Below are 20,378 nucleotides of genomic sequence, written 5' to 3'. Positions count from 1 at the left end.
GAGGGGGGAGGGAGGGGGAGCTGATAGCAATGGTGACTATATAACCCCATTCAAGTTGATCTAATTGAACTATGGACTATTATAATATATGGGGGAAGGGGGAGAATACATTATATAAGCTTTACATACAATTAAAATTAGTCTCCTTTAAAAACAACAACAACAAGAAAACACTGAGTGGCTCCATCTCCACCAATGATCAAGATAAAGGAAGCCAGGTGAGGGACGGTTATGGTGAGAACTGGTCACCTGTGGCCCCAAGGCTGCAGCTGCACCAGCAGGGCCTCCAACCTCACGATTCTTTGAAATGGAGGAAAATCAACTTGTGTGTGGGTGTGGTGTCTCCTGGCATGTGTTGCTAGACTGCTTGGGTTATCCATAAGTCTGTTAGTAGCTGGAGGAGTCCAAAGTTAATAGGTGGCACCGAAATGCAACCAAGTACCTACAGGCAACTAACTTTTGGTAGAGAGCCAACACACATGGCGTGAGCGAGAGGTAGCCATTTCAATAGAAGGTGCCTGGGAAAACTGGATCTTCACCTGCAAAAGAATGAAACGGGACCCCTAGCTCACACCATCACAAACACGAGCTCAAGATGGGTCAAAGACCCAAATACAAATCACACAGCCATAAAGACCATCATGAAAAGATAGGGATAAACTTAACAGCCCTCTCAAGGCATAAACACGCCACAGCACATAGTGAAACGTATCCACACTACAGAAGACAAAAGACTGGGGCCTGCTGAAAATCCGCTTCTGGTGCACATCAAGAGACATTGCTAAAAGAGACGGCAGAGAATCTGTGGGGGAAACCAGCCCCTCACACCATCACGGGTTCAGTAGACGCAACTGTACGTTTATAATATAGAGAGATCATAGTAAAGTCAGAGAGAATAAGGGAGAGAGTGAAATAAAGGGATCACATTTTATGGTAGCATGCTCACCTCTGGGACGGCCATGATCTCAGCAGCCAGGTCCACGCAGACAGCGGGAGGACGGGGAGGGAGAAGAGAGCGTCTCTATTTTGGCATATATTTGGGGAGAGAACCTAAGGAAAAGCCTCTTTATATCCCACAATTCCCCCCTCTTGTTTTATAAATTAAATTCAAAAGAGCTACAGGGGCGACATTGTTATTTTCCATACGCTGGAAGCTGTCAAGGCAAATTTAAAGACAAAATTAATGCAGCCAGGCTATTGGCGAACGTTTTGAATCACAGACTGGGGGTGGGGGTGGGGAGGGGTAAAGCCCTCCTATGCCCAACTACTATTGGGGAAGGTATGAGAGGGGTTGGGTGCTGTGGTGGGAGCAGTAGAGCACACAGGGACGTCTGCTTCTACAGGGAGAGACGGAATCAGCCACGTGCTCACTCTAAGGCAGCACAGCTTTAAGGGGAGAATCTGTGGAACTGAAAGATCAATGCAGGAAAATGTACTTGGACGGTGTCTCTAACTTCCCAAAGTGGCGGCTTTCCTACCAGGAAGCACTAGCTTTGCAGAGTCCCCCGTACCGGTAAGGGAATAAGTCCCCGTCGTATTTCCCACATTTCCCCCTTCTGTGTGATGTTTAAGATTTAATAGCATCACAGAGGAACATGGTCTCTCTTCATCTCTCTCAGCTTCCTATAGAAGCAGTCCGAGACTGTGAGCATCCCAATCATGCTGATAAACAACACAGGCAGACTGGCCCTTATGTGAAATGCTTTGAACCCAAGCACTGGGGTTCAACCTTCTCTACTATCCACCAATTGTTTAATCATATCAGAGCCAGGGGGCACCTCGAATCTGACTTTGAATGTATAGAAAATATCCTTCTTTAGCTGATCAACATCTAACAATATGTTTCCCTTAAACCCTTCCAAATGTTTTCTAATCAAATCCCAATCATGCAATGTCTTTTATATGGGTAAATGGGGTTATTAAAAAAATCAGGTGCATTCCAATCACGTTTCAGCATTAACTGATGTTGCAAGTCCATGATCTGATCGCCCAACCACTGGACAGTCTGCTGCAGCTCCGACTTTCCCCTCCAGTTCATCATCCACCTTTGCCTGAGTGGCCCAGAGCTGATGCGAGTCTGCTTGCCACTTCTGCCATGAAATGCTCAGTTTTGATGGACTCTTGGGGCGCGCCCCCCCCAGCAACAGCAGCGGTGGTGGCATTTGCTATAAGTCGGATAAGGCTGCGATGACCATCCCCACAAATCGGCGAGGTCTTCTCAGCCTCTCCGACACCACTTGCATCATGAAGGACGATTCCGGACTGCTCTTGCCTCTGCGCTTCATCTCCATAGGGATCCACCCCCATCCTGCTCTTTAGGATGAGGATGCTGTCTTTAGAGAGGTTTACAAGCAGAGCGTGGTTAATGCAAGTGAACAGTTTACCATTGTGGCCAGTGGCACTGCGAGCAGTTTCATGATGATGTTTCCTACAGTGAGCACATAAGGCAGCTTTACACACGAAACCATGTATGGAGCCTCATTCTTGTGTAAAGTATCAGCATAGCCAGGCTGACTGGTGCCAGTGAAGCTTCCTGGGCAGCCTGTTAAAGGCTTCGTGGTGAGAGGTAACTTCCACCGGTCCCACTGGTCAGATGCTGTCACAGGCTTCAGTAACCTGGGCGGGAGGTGCAAGGCCCCCTTCATGCCAGGCCAGCAACTCTGACCTGGGAGTGGCAATGCCATTAGGGGTCCTGTGCCACTCACAATCACATGAGGTGATGTTGGATTCCTCTGAGAAATTAGTTAGAAATTTTCCGTGGGGGGCCCAATCAATAATAGTTATAGAGTCATTTCTCAACACCTTTCCATGTGGCCCCTGACATTTGAGCCATTTGCGTCTGTCAGCAATGACATGCTGATAACTCAGGGTTTTACAGGATTCCATGTCTCCTCTCCCCTCCACAGTAGTGGAGTTTTCATATTCTGCAAGTGCTTCACCTGTTATCATGCAGAAGCCGTGGCTGGTTTCCTTAAAGACCAGGCTTGAGAATTAGTGGCTAAACACCTGGGGGCTGCCACCCACACATAAATGCAGAGTTTCAAAACCCAGAGTGAAATTATATTTTTTAATGTTTTATACTTAAATTCTTCCACATATATGCATACATGTTCAGAATATAAAGATATATTCAAACAGCATTATCATACCTAATATAATAAACAATAATTTCCAATACTCATTCCACACTTGTATTTTCCTGATTGTCCCCAAATCATTTTTTTAAGTGTTGGTGTGTGTGTGTGTGTGTGTGTGTGTGTGTGTGTGTGTGTGTGTGTGTGTGAAATTACAGTGTTTTACCTTCCTCACTGGGGTGTCTGGCTATTCTCTCAACTCTCAGGTCACAGCATCAGCTTCCCTCCTTTCTTCTGGGCCTTGCTGGCTGAAGAGACATCCACCCATCTCCTTTGCCTGTGAAACATAAACAAATCCCTGTCTTCGGGATGTCAGCGACCTGGAAACAGAATCATGGTTAAGACTGGTGGTCTCAAACATGGTTGTGTCCTTCTAAGGAGAGTCCATCGGCTTTGTTCTGCAAAAACATAATGCATGGCCCTTTCTCCAGGTGATTATGGGACTGGGATCCCAAATGAGATTTCCATTTTCTGGAGACGTCTCGGGATCAGGTTTTTCTGTAGAAGTGAAAATGTGCTTATCTGCCCTAATTGTGTTACAAGCTTTTAGTAAGGAGAAACGTTTTTAGTTAAAATGACTAAATGAAGTTTTCCACGCATCGGATTTCTCTTCTTCTTCCCCTTCTGTTTTAACAAGGGAGATGTTAAAGCATTTAAACTGATCTCAGGGAGCTTGCTTGGTTTTGAACCAGTAAACTAGTTGGACAGACCCCACCGTCATGCAGACCCCGGCCCTGGCTCTCAGAGAACCGGAAGAGCTGGTCAGCTGTATGAGAACTTCTTACCACACTCAGGATACTTCGAAAGACTGAAAAAAGTCCTAATAAATTTGTTTACCAGATTACCAACTCACTTACCAAACAGACATTTTCCCTCTAAATTTACCAGTAAGGATACAGTTTCAATTAAGCCGGATTGCCCTTCAGGTTTTTTACACTGTAGGATTTTACAACCTTGCAATATTCTGTCTTGGTTACTGTCTCTTCTTGCCCCATGCTGGATTTAGAGGCAGTTAGGGGGCAGGTCTTAGGCCCTTGTGACTAAGAAAATGATCCCATATCCAAAATGGAAAAACATTGCCCTTCAATTTCTAACTCCATGTGGGGGAGCTGTTGCTTCCCCTCAACAGCATTCCAAAAGACCCCTTGTTTTAAAGCAGTGGTTCTCAACCTTCCTCATGCCGCCACCCTTTAATACAGCTCCTCCTGTCGTGGTGACCCCCCCAACCATAACATTATTTCCATTGCTTCTTCATAGTTTTCATTTTGCTACTGTGATGAATTGGGCGACCCCTATGAAAGGGTCGTTCGACCCCAAAAGGGGTCGCAACCCACAGGTTGAGAACCACGGACTCAAAGGGTGGTCAGACTTCTCAAGGACTCTTTCCTGATGGGTATACATTTTAACCCTAGAAATGCAAGGAAGCAAAAGTTGACTTAAGCGGTCTTCCTTCATAACCCCTGGTGTATCCGATTTTATCACTGCCTTAATTTCTTCTTCATGATCCTGATCAATAACTCCAGCCACATTCTGAACACTTTGAGAACTTAGGTTAGACTTTCCTAATAAATGTTCTATGGTTCTTTCAGGCAGAAGACCTCGAGTACCATTCTTAATAATTGCTGGTTTAATTGCAGCTTTCAGCTTTCCCTCACACCTCTGAATAACGCCCGCATCCATTTGAATTGCTTGAGTACTTGGGTTAAATTTCCCTGATAAAAACTGTATTCCGCTTTCAAGCAGAACCCCCTGCTCTTTAGTATCAACAGGCTGCTGCCAGGGCTTCTGAGCCTTTTCTTGGTCGGTCAAACTTCCTGCAGCGGGAACAGAGGCTGGGCTTTTGCGAGTCTGGTTAGGTCTGGTCTCCTGCCGTGAGGTTGGTGGGTACCTGTGACTGCCCTTCCAAGAGTCTTTGGCTGGCTTAGGCAGAAGCTTTGCCTTCTGTGCTCCGCTGGGCAGGGTCTGGATCAAGTTCTATTTGCTATTTCCCTGCCCGGGAAGCCTTTGCTAATGGGAAACATGGGAAGACGCGGACAAAACCAGAGAACAGGGTGCTCAGCAAACTCGGTCATCTCGGAGAGATATTTAATGACACCGTTATTATGAGGGTGAACAAGTGGGGTTTGCACCAGAAGATAAGATGATGAAGACTAAGAGCAGGCCAGGGAAGGGGACAGGGAGAGGGGACAGGGTAGGAAATGATAGGGGGGAGGGAGGGAGAATGGGAGGGGGAATAAATGAGGCCCCATTTATGGGGGGAGGGGTGACGGCCTATTAAGACAGATTACTTTTGTGGAGATGGCGGTGCAGCTACAGAGAATCTGCTTCTTGTAAAAACTAAAAGGATGAAAGAGCGGGAAGGCTCCACAGCCTCAGAAAATCCCAGATCCCTTCCCCTGGGGTGCTAATCACTGGTCCGAGTGACTCAAAAGCTGCGGAAAAGTAACACTGGAGCGGACTGGGGAGTCTTGACCGAGAGGCATACAGGTTCCTTTCAAACATTTGAAAGCAAAACTAGGTGAGCAGGGGAATATCCCACTGCAGTGGGGCAGATGGGCGGGCCGGGGCCTCCAGGCGTGGCTGTTAGCGCTCTGTGGACTTGAACCCCCCACACTTCCTCTTCCTCTTGCAGCCTGCAAGCCGTGTCCCTGCCCCCCTATCACTACAGGGCCATCTGAGCCGCTGCTTGCCACGGAGGCCCCAGGTCTGAGCTTGGTCAAGTCCAAGGTGCAGTGGGAACACTGAAGTAAGTCCCTCCCAGGTCAGCGGGCCGCTTACTGCCCTCAGCTGCCAGTGGAGAAGCTGGAGGCTTGAGGCCTCCCTGCGCTGCCCTGACAGAAAGGCCTGGGGATGGGCTTCGCCCTTGCCTCCCGCTGTACAGCAGTACCTCTACTCCGACGTGGACCACGGGTTCAGCAGCCAGCCAGGAGTCCCGGTGGGGCAGCGGGTTAGGCACCTGACTGCCAATGGAAAAATCAGCAGTTCAAACCCCCTCCACAGCTCTGAGGGGAACAGACGAGGCTGCCTGCTCCTGGGAAGGGTTACAGAAAGAGTCCGAGTCGGGGAACCCTATGGGGCAGTTGGGCCCCATCCTGCAGGTCCCCATGACTCAAGGAGCAGTTCCGCCCTGTCCTGGTGTAGAACTGACTCCAGGGGCATGGGCGGGCGTGGGTTTGGGCAGAGTACTTGGTGATACACAACCCTCCACCTTGAAACCTCTCGCACCCCACACAGCAGGCAAGGACCGCTGAGACTGTCACTCAACTTTGTCCCAGGGGGACAGACCAGTGCTTGCACTCGGGATGGCTGCTCCTGAGCTTTGAAGGCCCCAGTTGGTACTCACCCCGGTGGGGGGCGGAGCACTGTCTTTGTGGCCTCCCCACTTTAAGACAAAAACAGTGCTCCGCCTCCACCGGGGTGAGTACCAACTGGAGCCCATCTGGAAGGGATGGAAACGATGTCACGTGGAATCATTTAGTCTCACAGACCTTGGACCACGCACACATCAGTCCCCAGGACCCTGAGAGCAGAGGAGCAGCGGGTGCCTGGCCACCACTTCCGACTGCTCTGAAAAGGGTCCCTTGGGAAAACCCAAGGCAGAGTGGGAGGAAAAAGGTGGAACAAAACTCAAATTCTTAGACATGAAAAAAAATTTAAAAGACCCAGCTTCACTGGTCAGATAGAGACTGGTGGCCTCTGAGACGCATCCTGCCCTTCACCGTTTGGGTCTGGGACCAAACTCACTCCGGGGCTCCATGTGCGGCCGAGCTGGTCCGCACGGAGCAGTAAACACGAGGGAGGGAGGTGCCACGCCTTAGCTAATGGACCGTTTGTGATGCAAGGGGCAGCTGTTGCTGGGGACGCAGTTCAGCGAGGCCAGGGGAGGAGGAAGGAGGTGGGCTGAGGGCCCGCTGCCCGGGGCTCAGCAAGGCCTGAGATGCAGTGAAGTGTGACAGGGCCACGCTGTGGAGTGTAAAAGGGACGCCATGCTCTGGAAGCTTTCCCCTGATGGGCCGTAGAAAGTTAAATAGAGAAAAGACCTTTGGGCAGACACTAAGGCTTGCGGGGAGTGGAGCTCAAGACCCACCAGCCTTGGTTGGCTCACTTCCCTCAGCTTGCAGGGGACCCTGCCCTCCACTGGCCACGGATTTGGGGTTAAGACTATTTGAGACCCAGAGAAGTGTGTGTCAATTAGCAAGGAGCCCTGGAGGCCCCGTGGGTGAGGTGCTCAGCTGCAAGCCTACCAGGGCAGAGGGGCAGCTCAGACCCACCGCCGCTCACCCAGGGGGGAGACGAGGCTGTGTGCTCCCCTGAAAGTGCACGGCTCGGGGAAACCCTACGGTGCGGTTCTGTCCCACTGGGCCCCTGCGAGGCAGGATCGGCTGGCCAGCAGTGGGGGCTATGATGTCACTAGGCTGGGTCTTGGGACTTGCTGCCAGCCCGGGGTCTCCTTGGTCAGTTTCTGAGGATTCCGAGGTTTCTTCAGAGGATGAGGTTCACGATGGGGTAAGCCTCCCGAACCTCAGGTCTCCGGGAATGAGGTGCAGGGTCGTGTCTGCCCGGGCTCTTGCATATGGTCCATCACCAAGCAGGGACTTTTAGAAGCAGCATGTGGCCCTTGGGGTGGGGGCTCAGCCCAACCTCTGGGGTTTGTAGAACCCCCAAGTGGAGGCCCATGGGGCCAGAGACCAGAGACACCCCAAGGGGAAAGCCTCCTTGCAGAACGTGGGGGGCCTGCACAGGCTGTCCCTATCCTGCCCCCAACCCTGACTTTCTGGGGGGCCTTCCTCTTGGGGACAGGTGCAGCCCCAGGCAAACACTCCCTGCAAGGCTCGGAGCAGGCGCCCGGGGAGCCAGGACCTATGTCTCTAAAAGGAGCAAGAGCTGCCTCCCCAGGGGCAGAGCCACCGGGCACCCTCACGCTGACCCCGATGCGTGCGCGCCCTGTGGGTGTCAGGGGAGGACGGTGCCCCTGCCACAGGGCCCTCCAGGCTGGCTCCGTTGGGAGAGATCTGCAGGCCTTTCATCCGAGGCACCTGTGGGTTGGGGGGACCTAAACACCTTTGAGAGCTGGAGAGCACACTCATGACTCACCACATGCAGGTACTCGAAGGGGAATTTGGGGTGCTGGAACAGAGAAAGGGGAGCGGGGGTGGGGGCAGGTGCACACTGGAGTAGTTAGAATCAGTTTGAAGTCACGTGTCAGCTCGCAGCGGCCTTGGGCCTCTGCCATCTCCAATATCCACAAGATTCAAGGGGAAAAGGAAGGCCCCAGGGCCTTGCTCAGCCAACCCACAGACACACACACACGCACATCATGTGACTTCTGAGGATACAGAGACCAGACTCCGCCTGTTGATCATTTCCTGGCAGCCACATTGAGCTGGGTGCAGGTCAAGGGCAGGCTCCTGCTGCCGAAGGACCTCAGGTTCCAGGATTACCTCCAGCATCACCTGGACAGGTAGGCCTGTCTTTCCAGGGCTGGGGCCCCTCCTCCCATATGTGAACTCCAAGTCTACATTTTAACAAGAACTAGGATTTCTGTGGGTACAAGTAACACTTGGGGGCCATGAGGACCTCTGGGGTGGGGGTGCAAATTCTCAGGAAGTCCTACCTGCAATGAACTGATTCTTAGCCAACCCCCACCCCCGCCCACACCGTGGCTCTCCTCGCTGGATGGTGGACGCTCTTCCCTCTGTGCTGGAACTTCAGAGACTGGAGCTCGGGGCCAAACAGCCTCAGGGTCACCAAGTGCAGTTGACCTGGCTGTCCACTGCTCAAGGCTCCAGTCCAGGAGTCAGCTATCAGCCTGCATTGGTGGCCAGGTAGACCCCCGCCCGGATGCCCCAGGAAGTCACCTTTCTAAGCTGTACACAGAGGTGCCCTGCGCACGCACCCAGGACTCGACTGGCTGCTCCTCCCCAGCCCTGAGCTCCCATCCAGGCAGACACACCTGGCAGCTGAGGCATCCAAGGGTGGGCAGGTGACCCAACTGCCTCTGGCCCACAGGTGTGTGCACTTGAAGGCTGTCTTGAGTCAGGGCAGGTCTTCGGGTCAAGGTCAGGTCAGGGTTCATGAGGCTGTGCTTTGAGCCAAGCTCCCAGGAGCTCCTGCAAATGCCAGGGAGCTGGGGAGAGGCCACCTGCTGGTCTGGCCTTTTCAGGGCTCGGCAGCTGCCCATCCTGGCCTGGCTGTGCTGCAGGGAGGGAACCATGCAAATTCTTCATATGCACAGGCCGGTGGCAGGGTGGGGGTGGGGGGATATTCAAAGGGGTACAAGGCAGAGAAAGGCACCCTGGAGAGGCGGAGGAAGTAGGACCCTGTCCACAGGAGCCTGAGTGCATTCACCAATGCCCCCAGCCTGTGCCCCATTTTTGGCCACCATCTCCTACCAGAGTCTGGCTCCTGCCACAGCCCCCCTCTGACCCCACCAGCCACACTCCGGCCCACTGCCCTGCCACCCTCCCCTGTCCTTCACCCTCCCCTACCCTACAAGCCACACTTCTGCCTGCTGCAGGTTGGCCCACCCCTCCTGCACAACGAACTGTATCAAAGGTCTCCGTCCTTTGGTCGGTGTGGGCACACCCACAGGTCCTGGTTATCTGCCCTGAACGCACCTCCCCCCCTCCTCTGGGCCCTCAGCCCCTCCTCACCTAGCCCCACGTGGCAGGCACATACAGCCCGAGCCCCCCAGCCCACCCCTTCTCTGGCCAAATCTTATCAGCCTGAGGGACGGCCTTCAGATGGGGTGCCCACAGGCCGCACCCCCAGCTTCGCCTTCCCTGCTGTGCTGTGAGCCTTGGAGGGGCCCCTGCAGGCGGTACAGGAGGGGTTTCAGGGTTCATTCTTGCCTGTGTTATGTCTCCCTCTGCTGCAGGCTCCAACTCAACCATGGTCCTCCCACAGCTCCTGTGGGCATGGCTGCTGCTCTCGGGGACCCACGGTGAGACGGCGGTGACAGGGGAAGGCCACCCCTCCTGCTCTGTGGCCTAGGTCTCTCTCCTGCTCCAAGCCCCTGCCAGGCCCCCACCCTCCCAGCACCACCACTACCAGGCCAATGTCGGGCCTCCAAGAGCCCCCGGCTTCCCACAGTCACCCTGGATTAGATCAGCCACTTCCACTCAGGGACACCCCAAAGATGAGGTTCACATACTTCCTTATTGGGGGTCTGCGTGTATCTCTGCGACCCCCCCAGGACAGGCTCCCGGGACAGCAGACCAGCCCGAGATGGATGGAAGTCAGTAGCCCTGGAGCAGTGGGCCTGGGCGGGCGGGGGGGACAGAAACCCACCGTGGCCCGGGTGGGTGAGAGGACAGGAGTCCATTGTGGCCCCGGGTGGCCTTTGTTCCCCGCAGGCCTGGACAACGGTGACATGAGGCTGGTGGGCGGGCGCTCAACCAGCGAGGGCCGAGTGGAAATCTTCTACAGAGGCCAGTGGGGGACGGTGTGTGACCACCGCTGGGACCTCATCGATGCCAGTGTGGTCTGCCGCGCCCTGGGCTTCAGGAACGCCACCCAGGCTCTGGGAAACGCCACCTTCGGGTCAGGTAGGGCCTCTGACGTTCCCCAGGACCTGACCCCGGCAGGTGACACACTCAGCCAATGCCTGCAGACTCCCTTAGATAAGCATGCAGAAACTCACCCTGGGGACTGGGCTCCTTGAAACTGCCCCATGCCCAGTCACAACTGTGGGCGGAGGACACCCCCTCCCCTGCCCTTCCACACCACCCCCCGCCCCCACCGCCCACCTGTGATTTTCAACCATCACCAAGGATCTAAGCCCTCAACCGCCGGCGTAGCGAAGCCCGTGCTGCTCCATGCACACTGGGAGTTCGAATCCGCCTTTCACCTTCAAGGGAGGAAGATTTGACCTGCCTCTGTGAAGATGCCAGCAGGGGAAATGCCACAGGCCACCCGGCTCTGCCACCCGCACCCAATAAGCACCTTGATACCCCCAGGCAGCCGCAGGATGGAAACACCCCTACCCCACCCCCACTTCCCACAGTGGGCAGCTCCTGGTGGTGGTGAGGTGCTGGACCAGTGGGGGGTGGGAGCGGGTTGCCTGTAAAAGCAGGCCCAGGATGGACACCAAAAGAGCAAGCCCGTCCGTCCCCGGAGCAGCTCGGCCAGAATGCTCCTTAGCGGCAAGGACGGCAAGTCTGCGTCTCACAGACCCGTCGGGAGAGAAGGCGAGGGGAAGTGGAAAAGAGGAAGACCTTGGCTGAGATGGACTGATGGGTGGCTGCGACCATGGACTCACACACAGCGCAGAGGACTAAGCACCATACACTCACGGCGAGTCACCGGACTCTGACGGGCTCACCGATACCAGTGCCGGGGACGGCCCAGGGCTGTTAATCACCGCGCAGCAATGTGCACACAGGGACGGCTCAAGAGGCGATTTCACGTTCTCTGAATTTCCCTGGCACAGCTCGCTGGGTTTCGAAGACATCTGTAAATCCGGGCACACGGTGGGGGCGGGGTGGTGGTGTAAGTGAACCAGCAAAGAGCTGGGGGGTCAATTTCCCTGGCTCTCTCCTGCCTGCGTCCACAGGAAGGGGCCCCATCATGCTGGATGAGGTGGAGTGCACAGGGACCGAGTCTTCGCTGGCCCACTGCAGGTCCCTGGGCTGGCTGCGCACGGACTGCACCCACAAGGAAGATGCCGGCGTGGTGTGCACCAACGGTGAGCGGGCACCTCCCCAGATGTCAGTGAGCCCCCTCAGCTTCTGGGAGGCCCCAGCCGAGGGTCCCTGGATGGTATGCACGGCTTAGGTGCCAAGCAAGAAAGGCCTGGATGTCTCCCAAAGAATCAGCCACTGGCAAGGCTGTGGCTCCCAGTTCCGCTCTGACACAAGGTCACGGGCATCAGTTCCACTTGTCCCCGAAGTCTGGGGTCGACTCCTGGGAGGCAGGTCCCATTTCCTAGGTCTCAGAGGGTACAAGGCACACAGTTGGTGTCAAAGCCCAGTCGGTCTCTGACCTCTGGCGTCGGACCCAGCACACCGCCCTCCTCCCCTCGTAGAAACCGGAGCCGACTCAGCCATCCACACCCTTGACCTATCCAACGAGCTCTCGGAGGCGCTGGGTGGGGTCTTCGACAGCCAGCAGAGCTGTGACCTGTTCATCAGTGTGCAGACCAGTGGTGCGGAGGCCCTGAGCCTGTGTGGCCACACGCTGATCCTCTCCAGCAACCCCGAGGCCCATGCCCTGCTGAAGGACCCGAGCAGCAGTATCATCATGGAGGTGGACACGGAGTGCCTGCCTGTTGTCTCAGACTTTGTCAGGTGCGCCCCATGGGAGCGGGGACTCGGGGAGCCCGCCGCACCCACCGCAGAAGCCCAGGCACCAGTCAGAGCACACAGGCCCATGCATGCCCCCTCCCAGCTCCACCATACAGGCACATACAGGACACACGCAGTCATCACATAGACATGCACACACCAGACATTTGCCCCCCTACACACGCACATGCCTGTACCCACCACACTCATTCACACATACCACTTCTGTCTACACAAACACCTACACATGCCACACACATTACATTCAAACACACCTACACATTTATACACACAACACGTGTGTATTCACACCTGTACACGTCACACTCAGAACACACAAAGACAAGACACTCATAAACAGCATGCACATCCCTATACACATCACACTCACACCTGCACACATCACTCATTCATGCACATACATTAACACATGTACAACATACTCACATACACACTCCTACATCCCACATGAACATACCTACCAACAGCGCACTTACACCTACACACATCACAACCACACATAAGTCACTCACACTTAGACTCACACATGCCCACTCAGACACACACACATGCATGCAGACCCACAGACACATACAAACACCCACAGACACCATCGGGTACAGGCAATATGCTCACACACGACACACATGCTTAGTCACACGAGCTCACACCTGCACTCAGACACACTCCGTGCACACACCCAGTCTCCCCTGCAGACACATAGGCACACAACACAAGCGCACTCATTTTCACCTACCCTGTCACACACCCACTCAGGCACACCCTCATGTGCATTCACACACTTGCATGAACACACACATATTCCCAAGGCAGAAGATGAGGCTGCCTCTAGCCAGGACCCCAAAGCCCCTGGGAGCCTCCTGCCCGGCTGCCCGCACCAGCACCATGTCGCCTGCAGGTACCTCTACTCCCGCCAGCTGGCTGTGGCCCCGTCGTCTGTGAAGTGCTTCCACCAACTGGCCTCCTCCTACGGGGCCAAGCAGCTACAGGACTACTGCTCACGCCTCTTCGCTGTCCTCCTGCCGCAGGACCCCACCTTCCAGACGGCCCTAGACCTGCATGCCTACGCCCTGGCCACCAGCGACAGCCTGCTGGAGGGGCTCTGCAGGCAGTTCCTGGCCTGGAACTTCGAGGCACTGAGCCAGGTGGCCGCCTGGCCACACGTGCCTGCCGCCCTGCTCCGCACACTGCTGTCCAGGAGCGAGCTGGCCGTGTCCAGCGAGCTGGCCCTGCTCAAGGCCGTGGATGCTTGGGCTCGCAAGAGCCTGGCCCCCCCGGCGGTGGTGGCCAGTCTCCTGGAGGAGGTCCGCTTCCCCATGATCCTGCCCGCTGACCTCTTTGAGCTGCAGTACAACATGTCCCTGCTTCGTGGGCACGAAGCACTGCTTCAGTCCAAGACGCGGCAGGCCCTGGAGTTCCACACCGTGCGGCCACAGCTGCTGGGCCGCTACTGGGGGCTGAACCTCACCCAGGACACCTACCAGCCCCGGCTCTACACGGGGTCCACCTGGAGCACCTCCATCTCAGCGAGCCCTCGAGGCTCCTTCAGAGAGGACTCTGGCTACTACAAGCCCAACTACTACCGCCACCACCCTTACACCCCCCAGCCCTTTGGCTACCAGTACTACCCATACCGGTCATTCCGCACCCCCCAGCACCCCAGCTTCCTCTTCCAGTCCACGTCCCTCTCGTGGACCCTCTACCACCTGCCCAACATGCAGAGCTGCTGGAACTATGGCTTCTCCTGCACCTCCGACGAGCTCCCCGCCCTGGGCCTGACCAGGTCCAGCTACCCAGACGCCGCCATCGGCTTCGAGAACAAAGCCCTGATGCTCTGCCAGGGGAACTTCGTGGTCCACGTGGCCGGCTTCAGAGGCAATCTGGCCCCTATCCCCAGCGCGCTGAGCAGTGGCAACAGCTCTGCCAACGCGTCCCTCTTCCCCTGCCCCTCGGGCACCTTCAGCAGCTTCCAGGTGGTCATCCGGCCCTTCTACCTGACCAACTCCTCCTTGGACTTTAGATAGTCTGGCCAGGGCCTGCCTGCGGCAATCCCCTTAGCCGGCCACCAGAGGTCTCCCCTGCCCACACTGGTCCCCAGTCCATGGAAGCTTCCAGAAGCTGCCATGGTGCTCCCCTCTCTCCAGGCTGCAAGGCAGCAGGCCCTGGGCACCTCATCCTCCTCTGAGTCCTTGCTTTCGGCCATTACAGCTGTACCACGAGTCTCGTCCGTGTGTTCGAGCCGTGTTTCATGCGGGTGTGGGAAGAATGGGGGGAGAATGGACACGGCCGTGGGAAGTGGCCAGGCCACTGGGGGAGGGGGTCAGTGCGCACGCAGACAGGTGGAGGGCCACCCCAATGGCGCTGAGTCAGGCGGCAAGGTCTCCACACCGCGAGGGTGGGAGTGGGGGTGGGGTGCTAAAGGGCATGTCCCTGGCAGAAGCAGGGGCACGTTCTGGAGCCCCTCCCTCCATGCACTTGCTGCGTGAGCGCGCATTTGGGGGTGGGAACCTGTTGCTGGCAGTGGGATCCCAGCCCAGGATGCCCCCATGGCTACAGAGTAGCATGGGCCCCCAGAGAGTCTACCCCAGCCAGTGTTTCAGAAATGGGTCACCAGACCTTTCCTCCGACGCACCTGGGAGGGGACTCAACCCTCCAGCCTCTCGTCACAGCCCACGGAGCGGAGCTGCAGCATGTCCGCCCTTTGCGCCGCCCAGGGGCGGGGCAGGGTCTCCCTCACTGATGTCTGTAGGATGGGTGCTGGGGTCCAACGGGGCAGGGGGAGTTTCTGGAACGAGGGCCTGGTAGCTCTGAGAGTCCCGAGGGAGGTGGGGATGGGGCTCAAAGAGCATCCAGTACAGTCTGGTGGGAAATCGCCAAGGAGTCACCTCCTGCCGGGCAGGGCACCTTCTGCTTTTCAATCGCTGCTGACAAGGTGGTGGCTGGAGAGTATCAGAGGGGTCCTGAGGCCCTTCCATCGCCGCCACTGCTGAGTGGCAGTGCTGTCCCAATGAGAAGCAGACACCCCCCACCCCCTGCTTGCCATCTGCCCCAGGACGTGAGCAGCCCCAGAAGACAGGTGTCCCTCTAGCCTCCAGCTCAGGCTGTATTGGTCGTGTCCCTTGTGGTAGCCCTCCCACTGGGCAGCAGCCCAGTACCAGACGCCCAGCAGAGCCCTGTCCCTGGGCTATGCCTGGCTATTGGCCTTCCAGCCTTCCTGGAGACAGCACCTGTCACCCTGTCCCAGAAAGGTGACCTGAATTGGGTGGAGGGAGGCTCGGACTGTCACGACAGCTCCAGTTCTCCCTGGTCACCCATCCTGAGAGTCTAATTACCCCCCTCAGGTGGGCTCCGGCCTGTGTCTTCAGTACCCCACACCGCTTTCTATCTCAACACCCCCCTCAGTGCCTTGCATGTGCCTTCCCTGACCCACAGCTGTGGGCCTGAGAGCCCCTGCCAGGCCTGCCACTCAGCCTGCAGGGAGGTGAGTTCCCTGAGGCTGCCCAAGTGCACAGTGAGGGTCAGGCAGAGGGGGCCACCTCTGGGCCATGTCCCAGGCTCCTTGCTCCCGGACCCCTTGAATGCTTTTGTTTAGACACACCCAGAGCCACTCAGCCACTGACATGGAGAGAACTCTCAGAATCTCAGGTGAGTGCACCTCTATTGGATATTTTGAGCTCTAGCCTCACATGGCGATGCGAGATGGTTCCTTTGTCTCAGGAATAGGACAGTAAAGGCAGCCTTTGAGAGGCTGAGAGTGGGCCGTCCAGGACTGGGAAGGGGTTCCAACTTCCTGGGAGGCCCAGGCACCTTCCCTTCCCACACCATCATCTTAGTATGGCTGTCTCATGGGCCATAAACAGCTGCTGCATCTCCGGCCATTGCGTCTGCCTTTTGAACATCAGGACAAAGGGATACCCCAGATGTGTAGCCCCTGAGAGTGAGTGTCTCCTCCATAGGTTTTGCACCTAAGGCTCCTCGCCCACCTCACCCCCACTGGGCCCAGCGCTGGGGAAGTGCTGCAGCAGTGAGCTCAGGGGCTCCCAGGCCCTGCACTTCTGCCCTGCATGCTAACGCACTCACACACCCATGACGAGACTCACACCACAATGCACACCCGCCAGATGGCATCACCCAGTCACACTCAACCACACATTCTCACACAATCATACTCAGACACACAAGCACACGCACATTCACAGTCACATGTATACACACACTACACAGCCACACTCAGGCATACATTCTTACAGCCACACTCACATGGACATAGTCACATAGATACACACACTCAAACTCACACAGCCACTCTCAGACAGACACACACATTCAGACACACACACACAAATCACACACGCTCAGCCATACCTTTTCACACAATCACAATCAGACACATAACCACACGGAGCCACACACATTCACATAGTCATACTCAGTCACACATGCATTCTCACACACATACAGAGGCAGGCCACATACATGGACACACACACAGTCACACTCACACATTCTGACACACACACACACAGCCAGGTCATATACATTGACACAACCACACACACACAATTGTGTACCAGAGCCATACACAGACACTCACATTCTGACATGTACTCACACTCACTATCACACATGTAAGGGTGGACCACAGCCATTTGCACATGTGAGCAGGCACACCTGCAGGGACTTGGACACAGGGCGGGGCAGGCACAGGCATCCACAGATGCTGGTTCCTTGTCTGGGACACAGCAGGCTTGGGGTGGGTAGAGGATGTGAAAGGGGCCAGGCCATGTCCTACACCAACCACCCAAATACACAGCCCCCTGTAAGCCCTGCTCCAGCGCTCACAGGGACGCCGAGTCAGAATCAACAGGATAGACACTGGGGAGCCATGTCCCCCACCACCACCTCAGGAGGATGCTTGGTGCCTCTGGGCCACAGTGTCTTTCAGAAGCACTCTCCCACGTGGCTTCCCTGAGCCATGCCGTGGCCATGACGCGTGGCTGGGGAAGGCGAGGACTTGGGACAGCCTCAGGAGGAGCTGGATGGAACAGGGCCCATGTGGCAGCAGCTGATCTCCAGCAGGAATGTGGCGGGGGCGGGGGGGAGCGCCTGATGCCAAGCGTGAGGAAGAGAAGCTGCATCAGTCAGGAAGGGCTTTCATTCCGAGTCCCTGTCTGGCCCCAGAGCTTGTTCAGAAGTGGCTCTACCAGGCCGGCTTGAGGGGCACGTGGGGGCCGCCGGCTGGAGCTTGTGGGGGTGCCTAAGGGGGAGGTGTTGTGGATGCTGTGGTTAGCTGGTATGCCGTCATGCCCCACGGTTGGTGGCGCTGCCTGAGATGGCTGGGATCCACAGGGTCCCCCGACCTGGATTACCGAGGACGCCGGCCCTTTCTTCCTCATCTGTCTTCGTCTGGAAACTCTGCTAAGACCCAGGGCTTGGAGGAAGTCCACTTCCGGGGTTGGGTTGGGATGGAGGGGAAGACAGGAAGTCAGACAAAGTCGTGGGGCTAGGAGACCTGGGGTCAGCCCAGTGGGGCAGCCAGGACTCTGAGCCACCACGGCCCTGAGCAGGGTAGGGTAGGAGCAGAGGAGCCCGAGCCAGCTCCCTGCCTGGTTCTGCTTGGACCTGGCTGGAGGGGGGATTCAGGAGACCTGGCCCAGGCTTTCCTGACCTCTGATGCCCCCATAAACAGCCCCGTGAGGTCACACCTTAAAGCCTCACAGGACAAGGAGGTGCAAGCCTTCAGCACCCCCTCCCCCAGATCCAGGGAACTGCAGAGACACTTGGCCCGACTCCTGGGGTCTGGAATCAAGGCTTGTCCTAGTGCCCTTGTGGCACAGCAGTTGAAGCGCTTGCCCGCTAACTATTAGGTCAATGGTTCAAACCCACCAGACTCTCCAAGGGAGAAGGATGAGGCCATTTGCTTCCATCAAGACCGACAGCCTCGGAAACCTTAGGGCACAGTCCTGCCCTGTCCTGTGGGTTTAGGTTGGGGTTCTAGGGTCCTGCAGCTCCCTGACAAAGAAGGCAAGAACGGGGCTCAAACATCTTGAATTTCTATTTCGTCTCTCACAGCCCTGGGGCCAGATGTCCAAATCAGAGCCATGGGCGGGGCTGGCTCCTGGGGGCTGTTCCAGGGAGAGTTCTGCTCTGACCCTTTGGCTGGGGATGGCTGGGTTCCGGGCACCCTGGGACTGGGGTCGGCTGGCTTCAGGTGCCCCTGGGACAACTGGGTTCTGGGCCTTTTCTGGAATGGGTGAGGGTGGGGCTGGACAAAAGAAGTCAGGGTGTCATGTGGGCTAAGGACATATGGGCTAATATTAGGTGGTCAGGTGGGTGACATCAGGCTCAAAGCCTGGGGTGGGGGCCGTCCAGGGTGGGGTGGAGGATGTCTCAGCTCCCACAGAAGAAACTGGTCCAGAGTGGGGTGATGGGCATGGGGGTGGAGAAATGCCTTGTGGTAGTTACATTATCTGTTGTCAATTTGAGGGGCTTAAGAGTGAAGGGGTGGAGTTTAGCCTGTCAATCAGGCTGCAGCGTGATGACCTCACTTGGAGGTACCTAGGAGATAAATAGCTCCATGGAGGCGGGACACAGGCTCACTCCTTAGGAGACATTGCATCTGACAAGACACATGGAGCCACACCAGTGCCCTGAGCTGAAGGAGCCACCTGGAAACACCTGCCAGTGCTGAGATGCTTACAACCCCACTGGATCCACAGGACCTCCCACCCACTGGCCTGTGATCCTCCTGCATGTCATGGCCTGTGTTTCCTGAGTCTGAAGAGGACTTTATAGATTGGTATTGGACATATGGGCTAATATTGGACTTGTGGACTTGATCTGGACTGGGCTGGGGTGTTTTCTCAATATTCACTTGCTCTTGAATAGAAAGCTCTTTCTTACACACATACGAGTGTCTCTGGATTTGTTTCTCTAGTCCACCCGGACTAGCACACAGCTCATGTCTCATTATTTGGGACTTGCTGGGCTGCTGCTATTCCCCAACAGGCATCTTGTGCCTCTCTTTCTCAGAGCCTCATGCTGGGGGGACCCTCGAGGGCCCCACGTGGTCATGGGGGCGCCGGATGGCATTGCTGTGGTGACACAGGAGTGTGCTGGCAACCCAGGCTTCTCAACAGAACCTGCTCCCCCCTTTTCTCTGGGGGTGGGAATCAGGTGTGTGGCATCAGGAGTGGGGTTCCAGGACACTCCCCAACACACACGCTAAGAACTAAAGTCACCATGGAGGGCCAGCTCCAGACCAAGGTCACAGAGGCCCCTGAATCCAAAACTGGGCCCTGCGGCTGGACCCCACCCACTGCCCACTCTGTCCTGGGCAGCATGGTGACCTCCAAGCCACAGATGGACCCACCGCAGTCCATGTGGCTGCTGCCTCTCAGCTGTGCAACCTAGGGTAGAAGGTATTGCCCCAGCCCCAGCTCTGGTCTGTTTAATGTGGGGGGGGGGGGCACTGATGACGCCCTCCAAAGACTAGGATGAGACAAATTGTCATTACTTCCCGGGGCCGCCACAAAAGAGTGGCACAAACCTGTGGCGACAAGCAGTAGAAGTGAATTTGATTTGGTGAAAGCAGAATTGTCTAGCATTCTGGGGGTTGGGGTTCAGGGCAACTGGAAGGCCAGGCAACCCCTGAGGCTCTAGGGGAGGACCTGCTTCTGCCTCTTTCTTCAACATCCACCTGATTACTGGGACCAGCTCTGTGCTGACCGCAGGGGGTTTCTTTCAAGGACTAGGGCAACATTCTGGGCCATCCTGAGCCTCCCTGCCCCCATCACTGCTAAGGTCTGAGGTTTGTGGGGTCAGGCTTCGCTGGGCTCTGGGGAATGGGAGGGAGAGGTTCTGGACCCTGACCTGGATGGCCTGCAGTCCTCGGTGCACTCACCTGCCAAATCCTTTTCCTCCTGTCCACTCGCCCACC

General features: G+C 56.2%; 1 protein-coding gene across 1 annotated transcript; it reads left to right on the top strand.

Annotated features, from left to right (window-relative positions):
* Positions 1–10,025: 10,025 nt before the first annotated feature.
* Positions 10,026–14,531, top strand: LGALS3BP (galectin 3 binding protein). Its single transcript, XM_075559469.1, has 5 exons — positions 10,026–10,077; positions 10,490–10,681; positions 11,689–11,820; positions 12,169–12,421; positions 13,338–14,531. Exons 1-5 carry the CDS (start codon positions 10,026–10,028, stop codon positions 14,461–14,463), a joined length of 1,755 nt encoding a protein of 584 aa, XP_075415584.1. The 3' UTR covers positions 14,464–14,531.
* Positions 14,532–20,378: the final 5,847 nt, after the last annotated feature.

Source organism: Tenrec ecaudatus, chromosome 10 (assembly GCF_050624435.1).
Source record: "Tenrec ecaudatus isolate mTenEca1 chromosome 10, mTenEca1.hap1, whole genome shotgun sequence".
NCBI classification, from domain to species: Eukaryota; Metazoa; Chordata; class Mammalia; order Afrosoricida; family Tenrecidae; genus Tenrec; species Tenrec ecaudatus.
This window is presented reverse-complemented; position numbering and strand designations above follow the sequence as displayed.

Excerpts from the sequence above, each read along its gene's own strand:
- LGALS3BP (XM_075559469.1), top strand. The coding sequence starts at position 10,026 with ATGGTCCTCCCACAGCTCCTGTGGGCATGGCTGCTGCTCTCGGGGACC. Across the intron at positions 10,078-10,489 it reads GCTGCTCTCGGGGACCCACG|GCCTGGACAACGGTGACATG; the intron begins GTGAGACGGCGG and ends TGTTCCCCGCAG. Across the intron at positions 10,682-11,688 it reads AAACGCCACCTTCGGGTCAG|GAAGGGGCCCCATCATGCTG; the intron begins GTAGGGCCTCTG and ends CTGCGTCCACAG.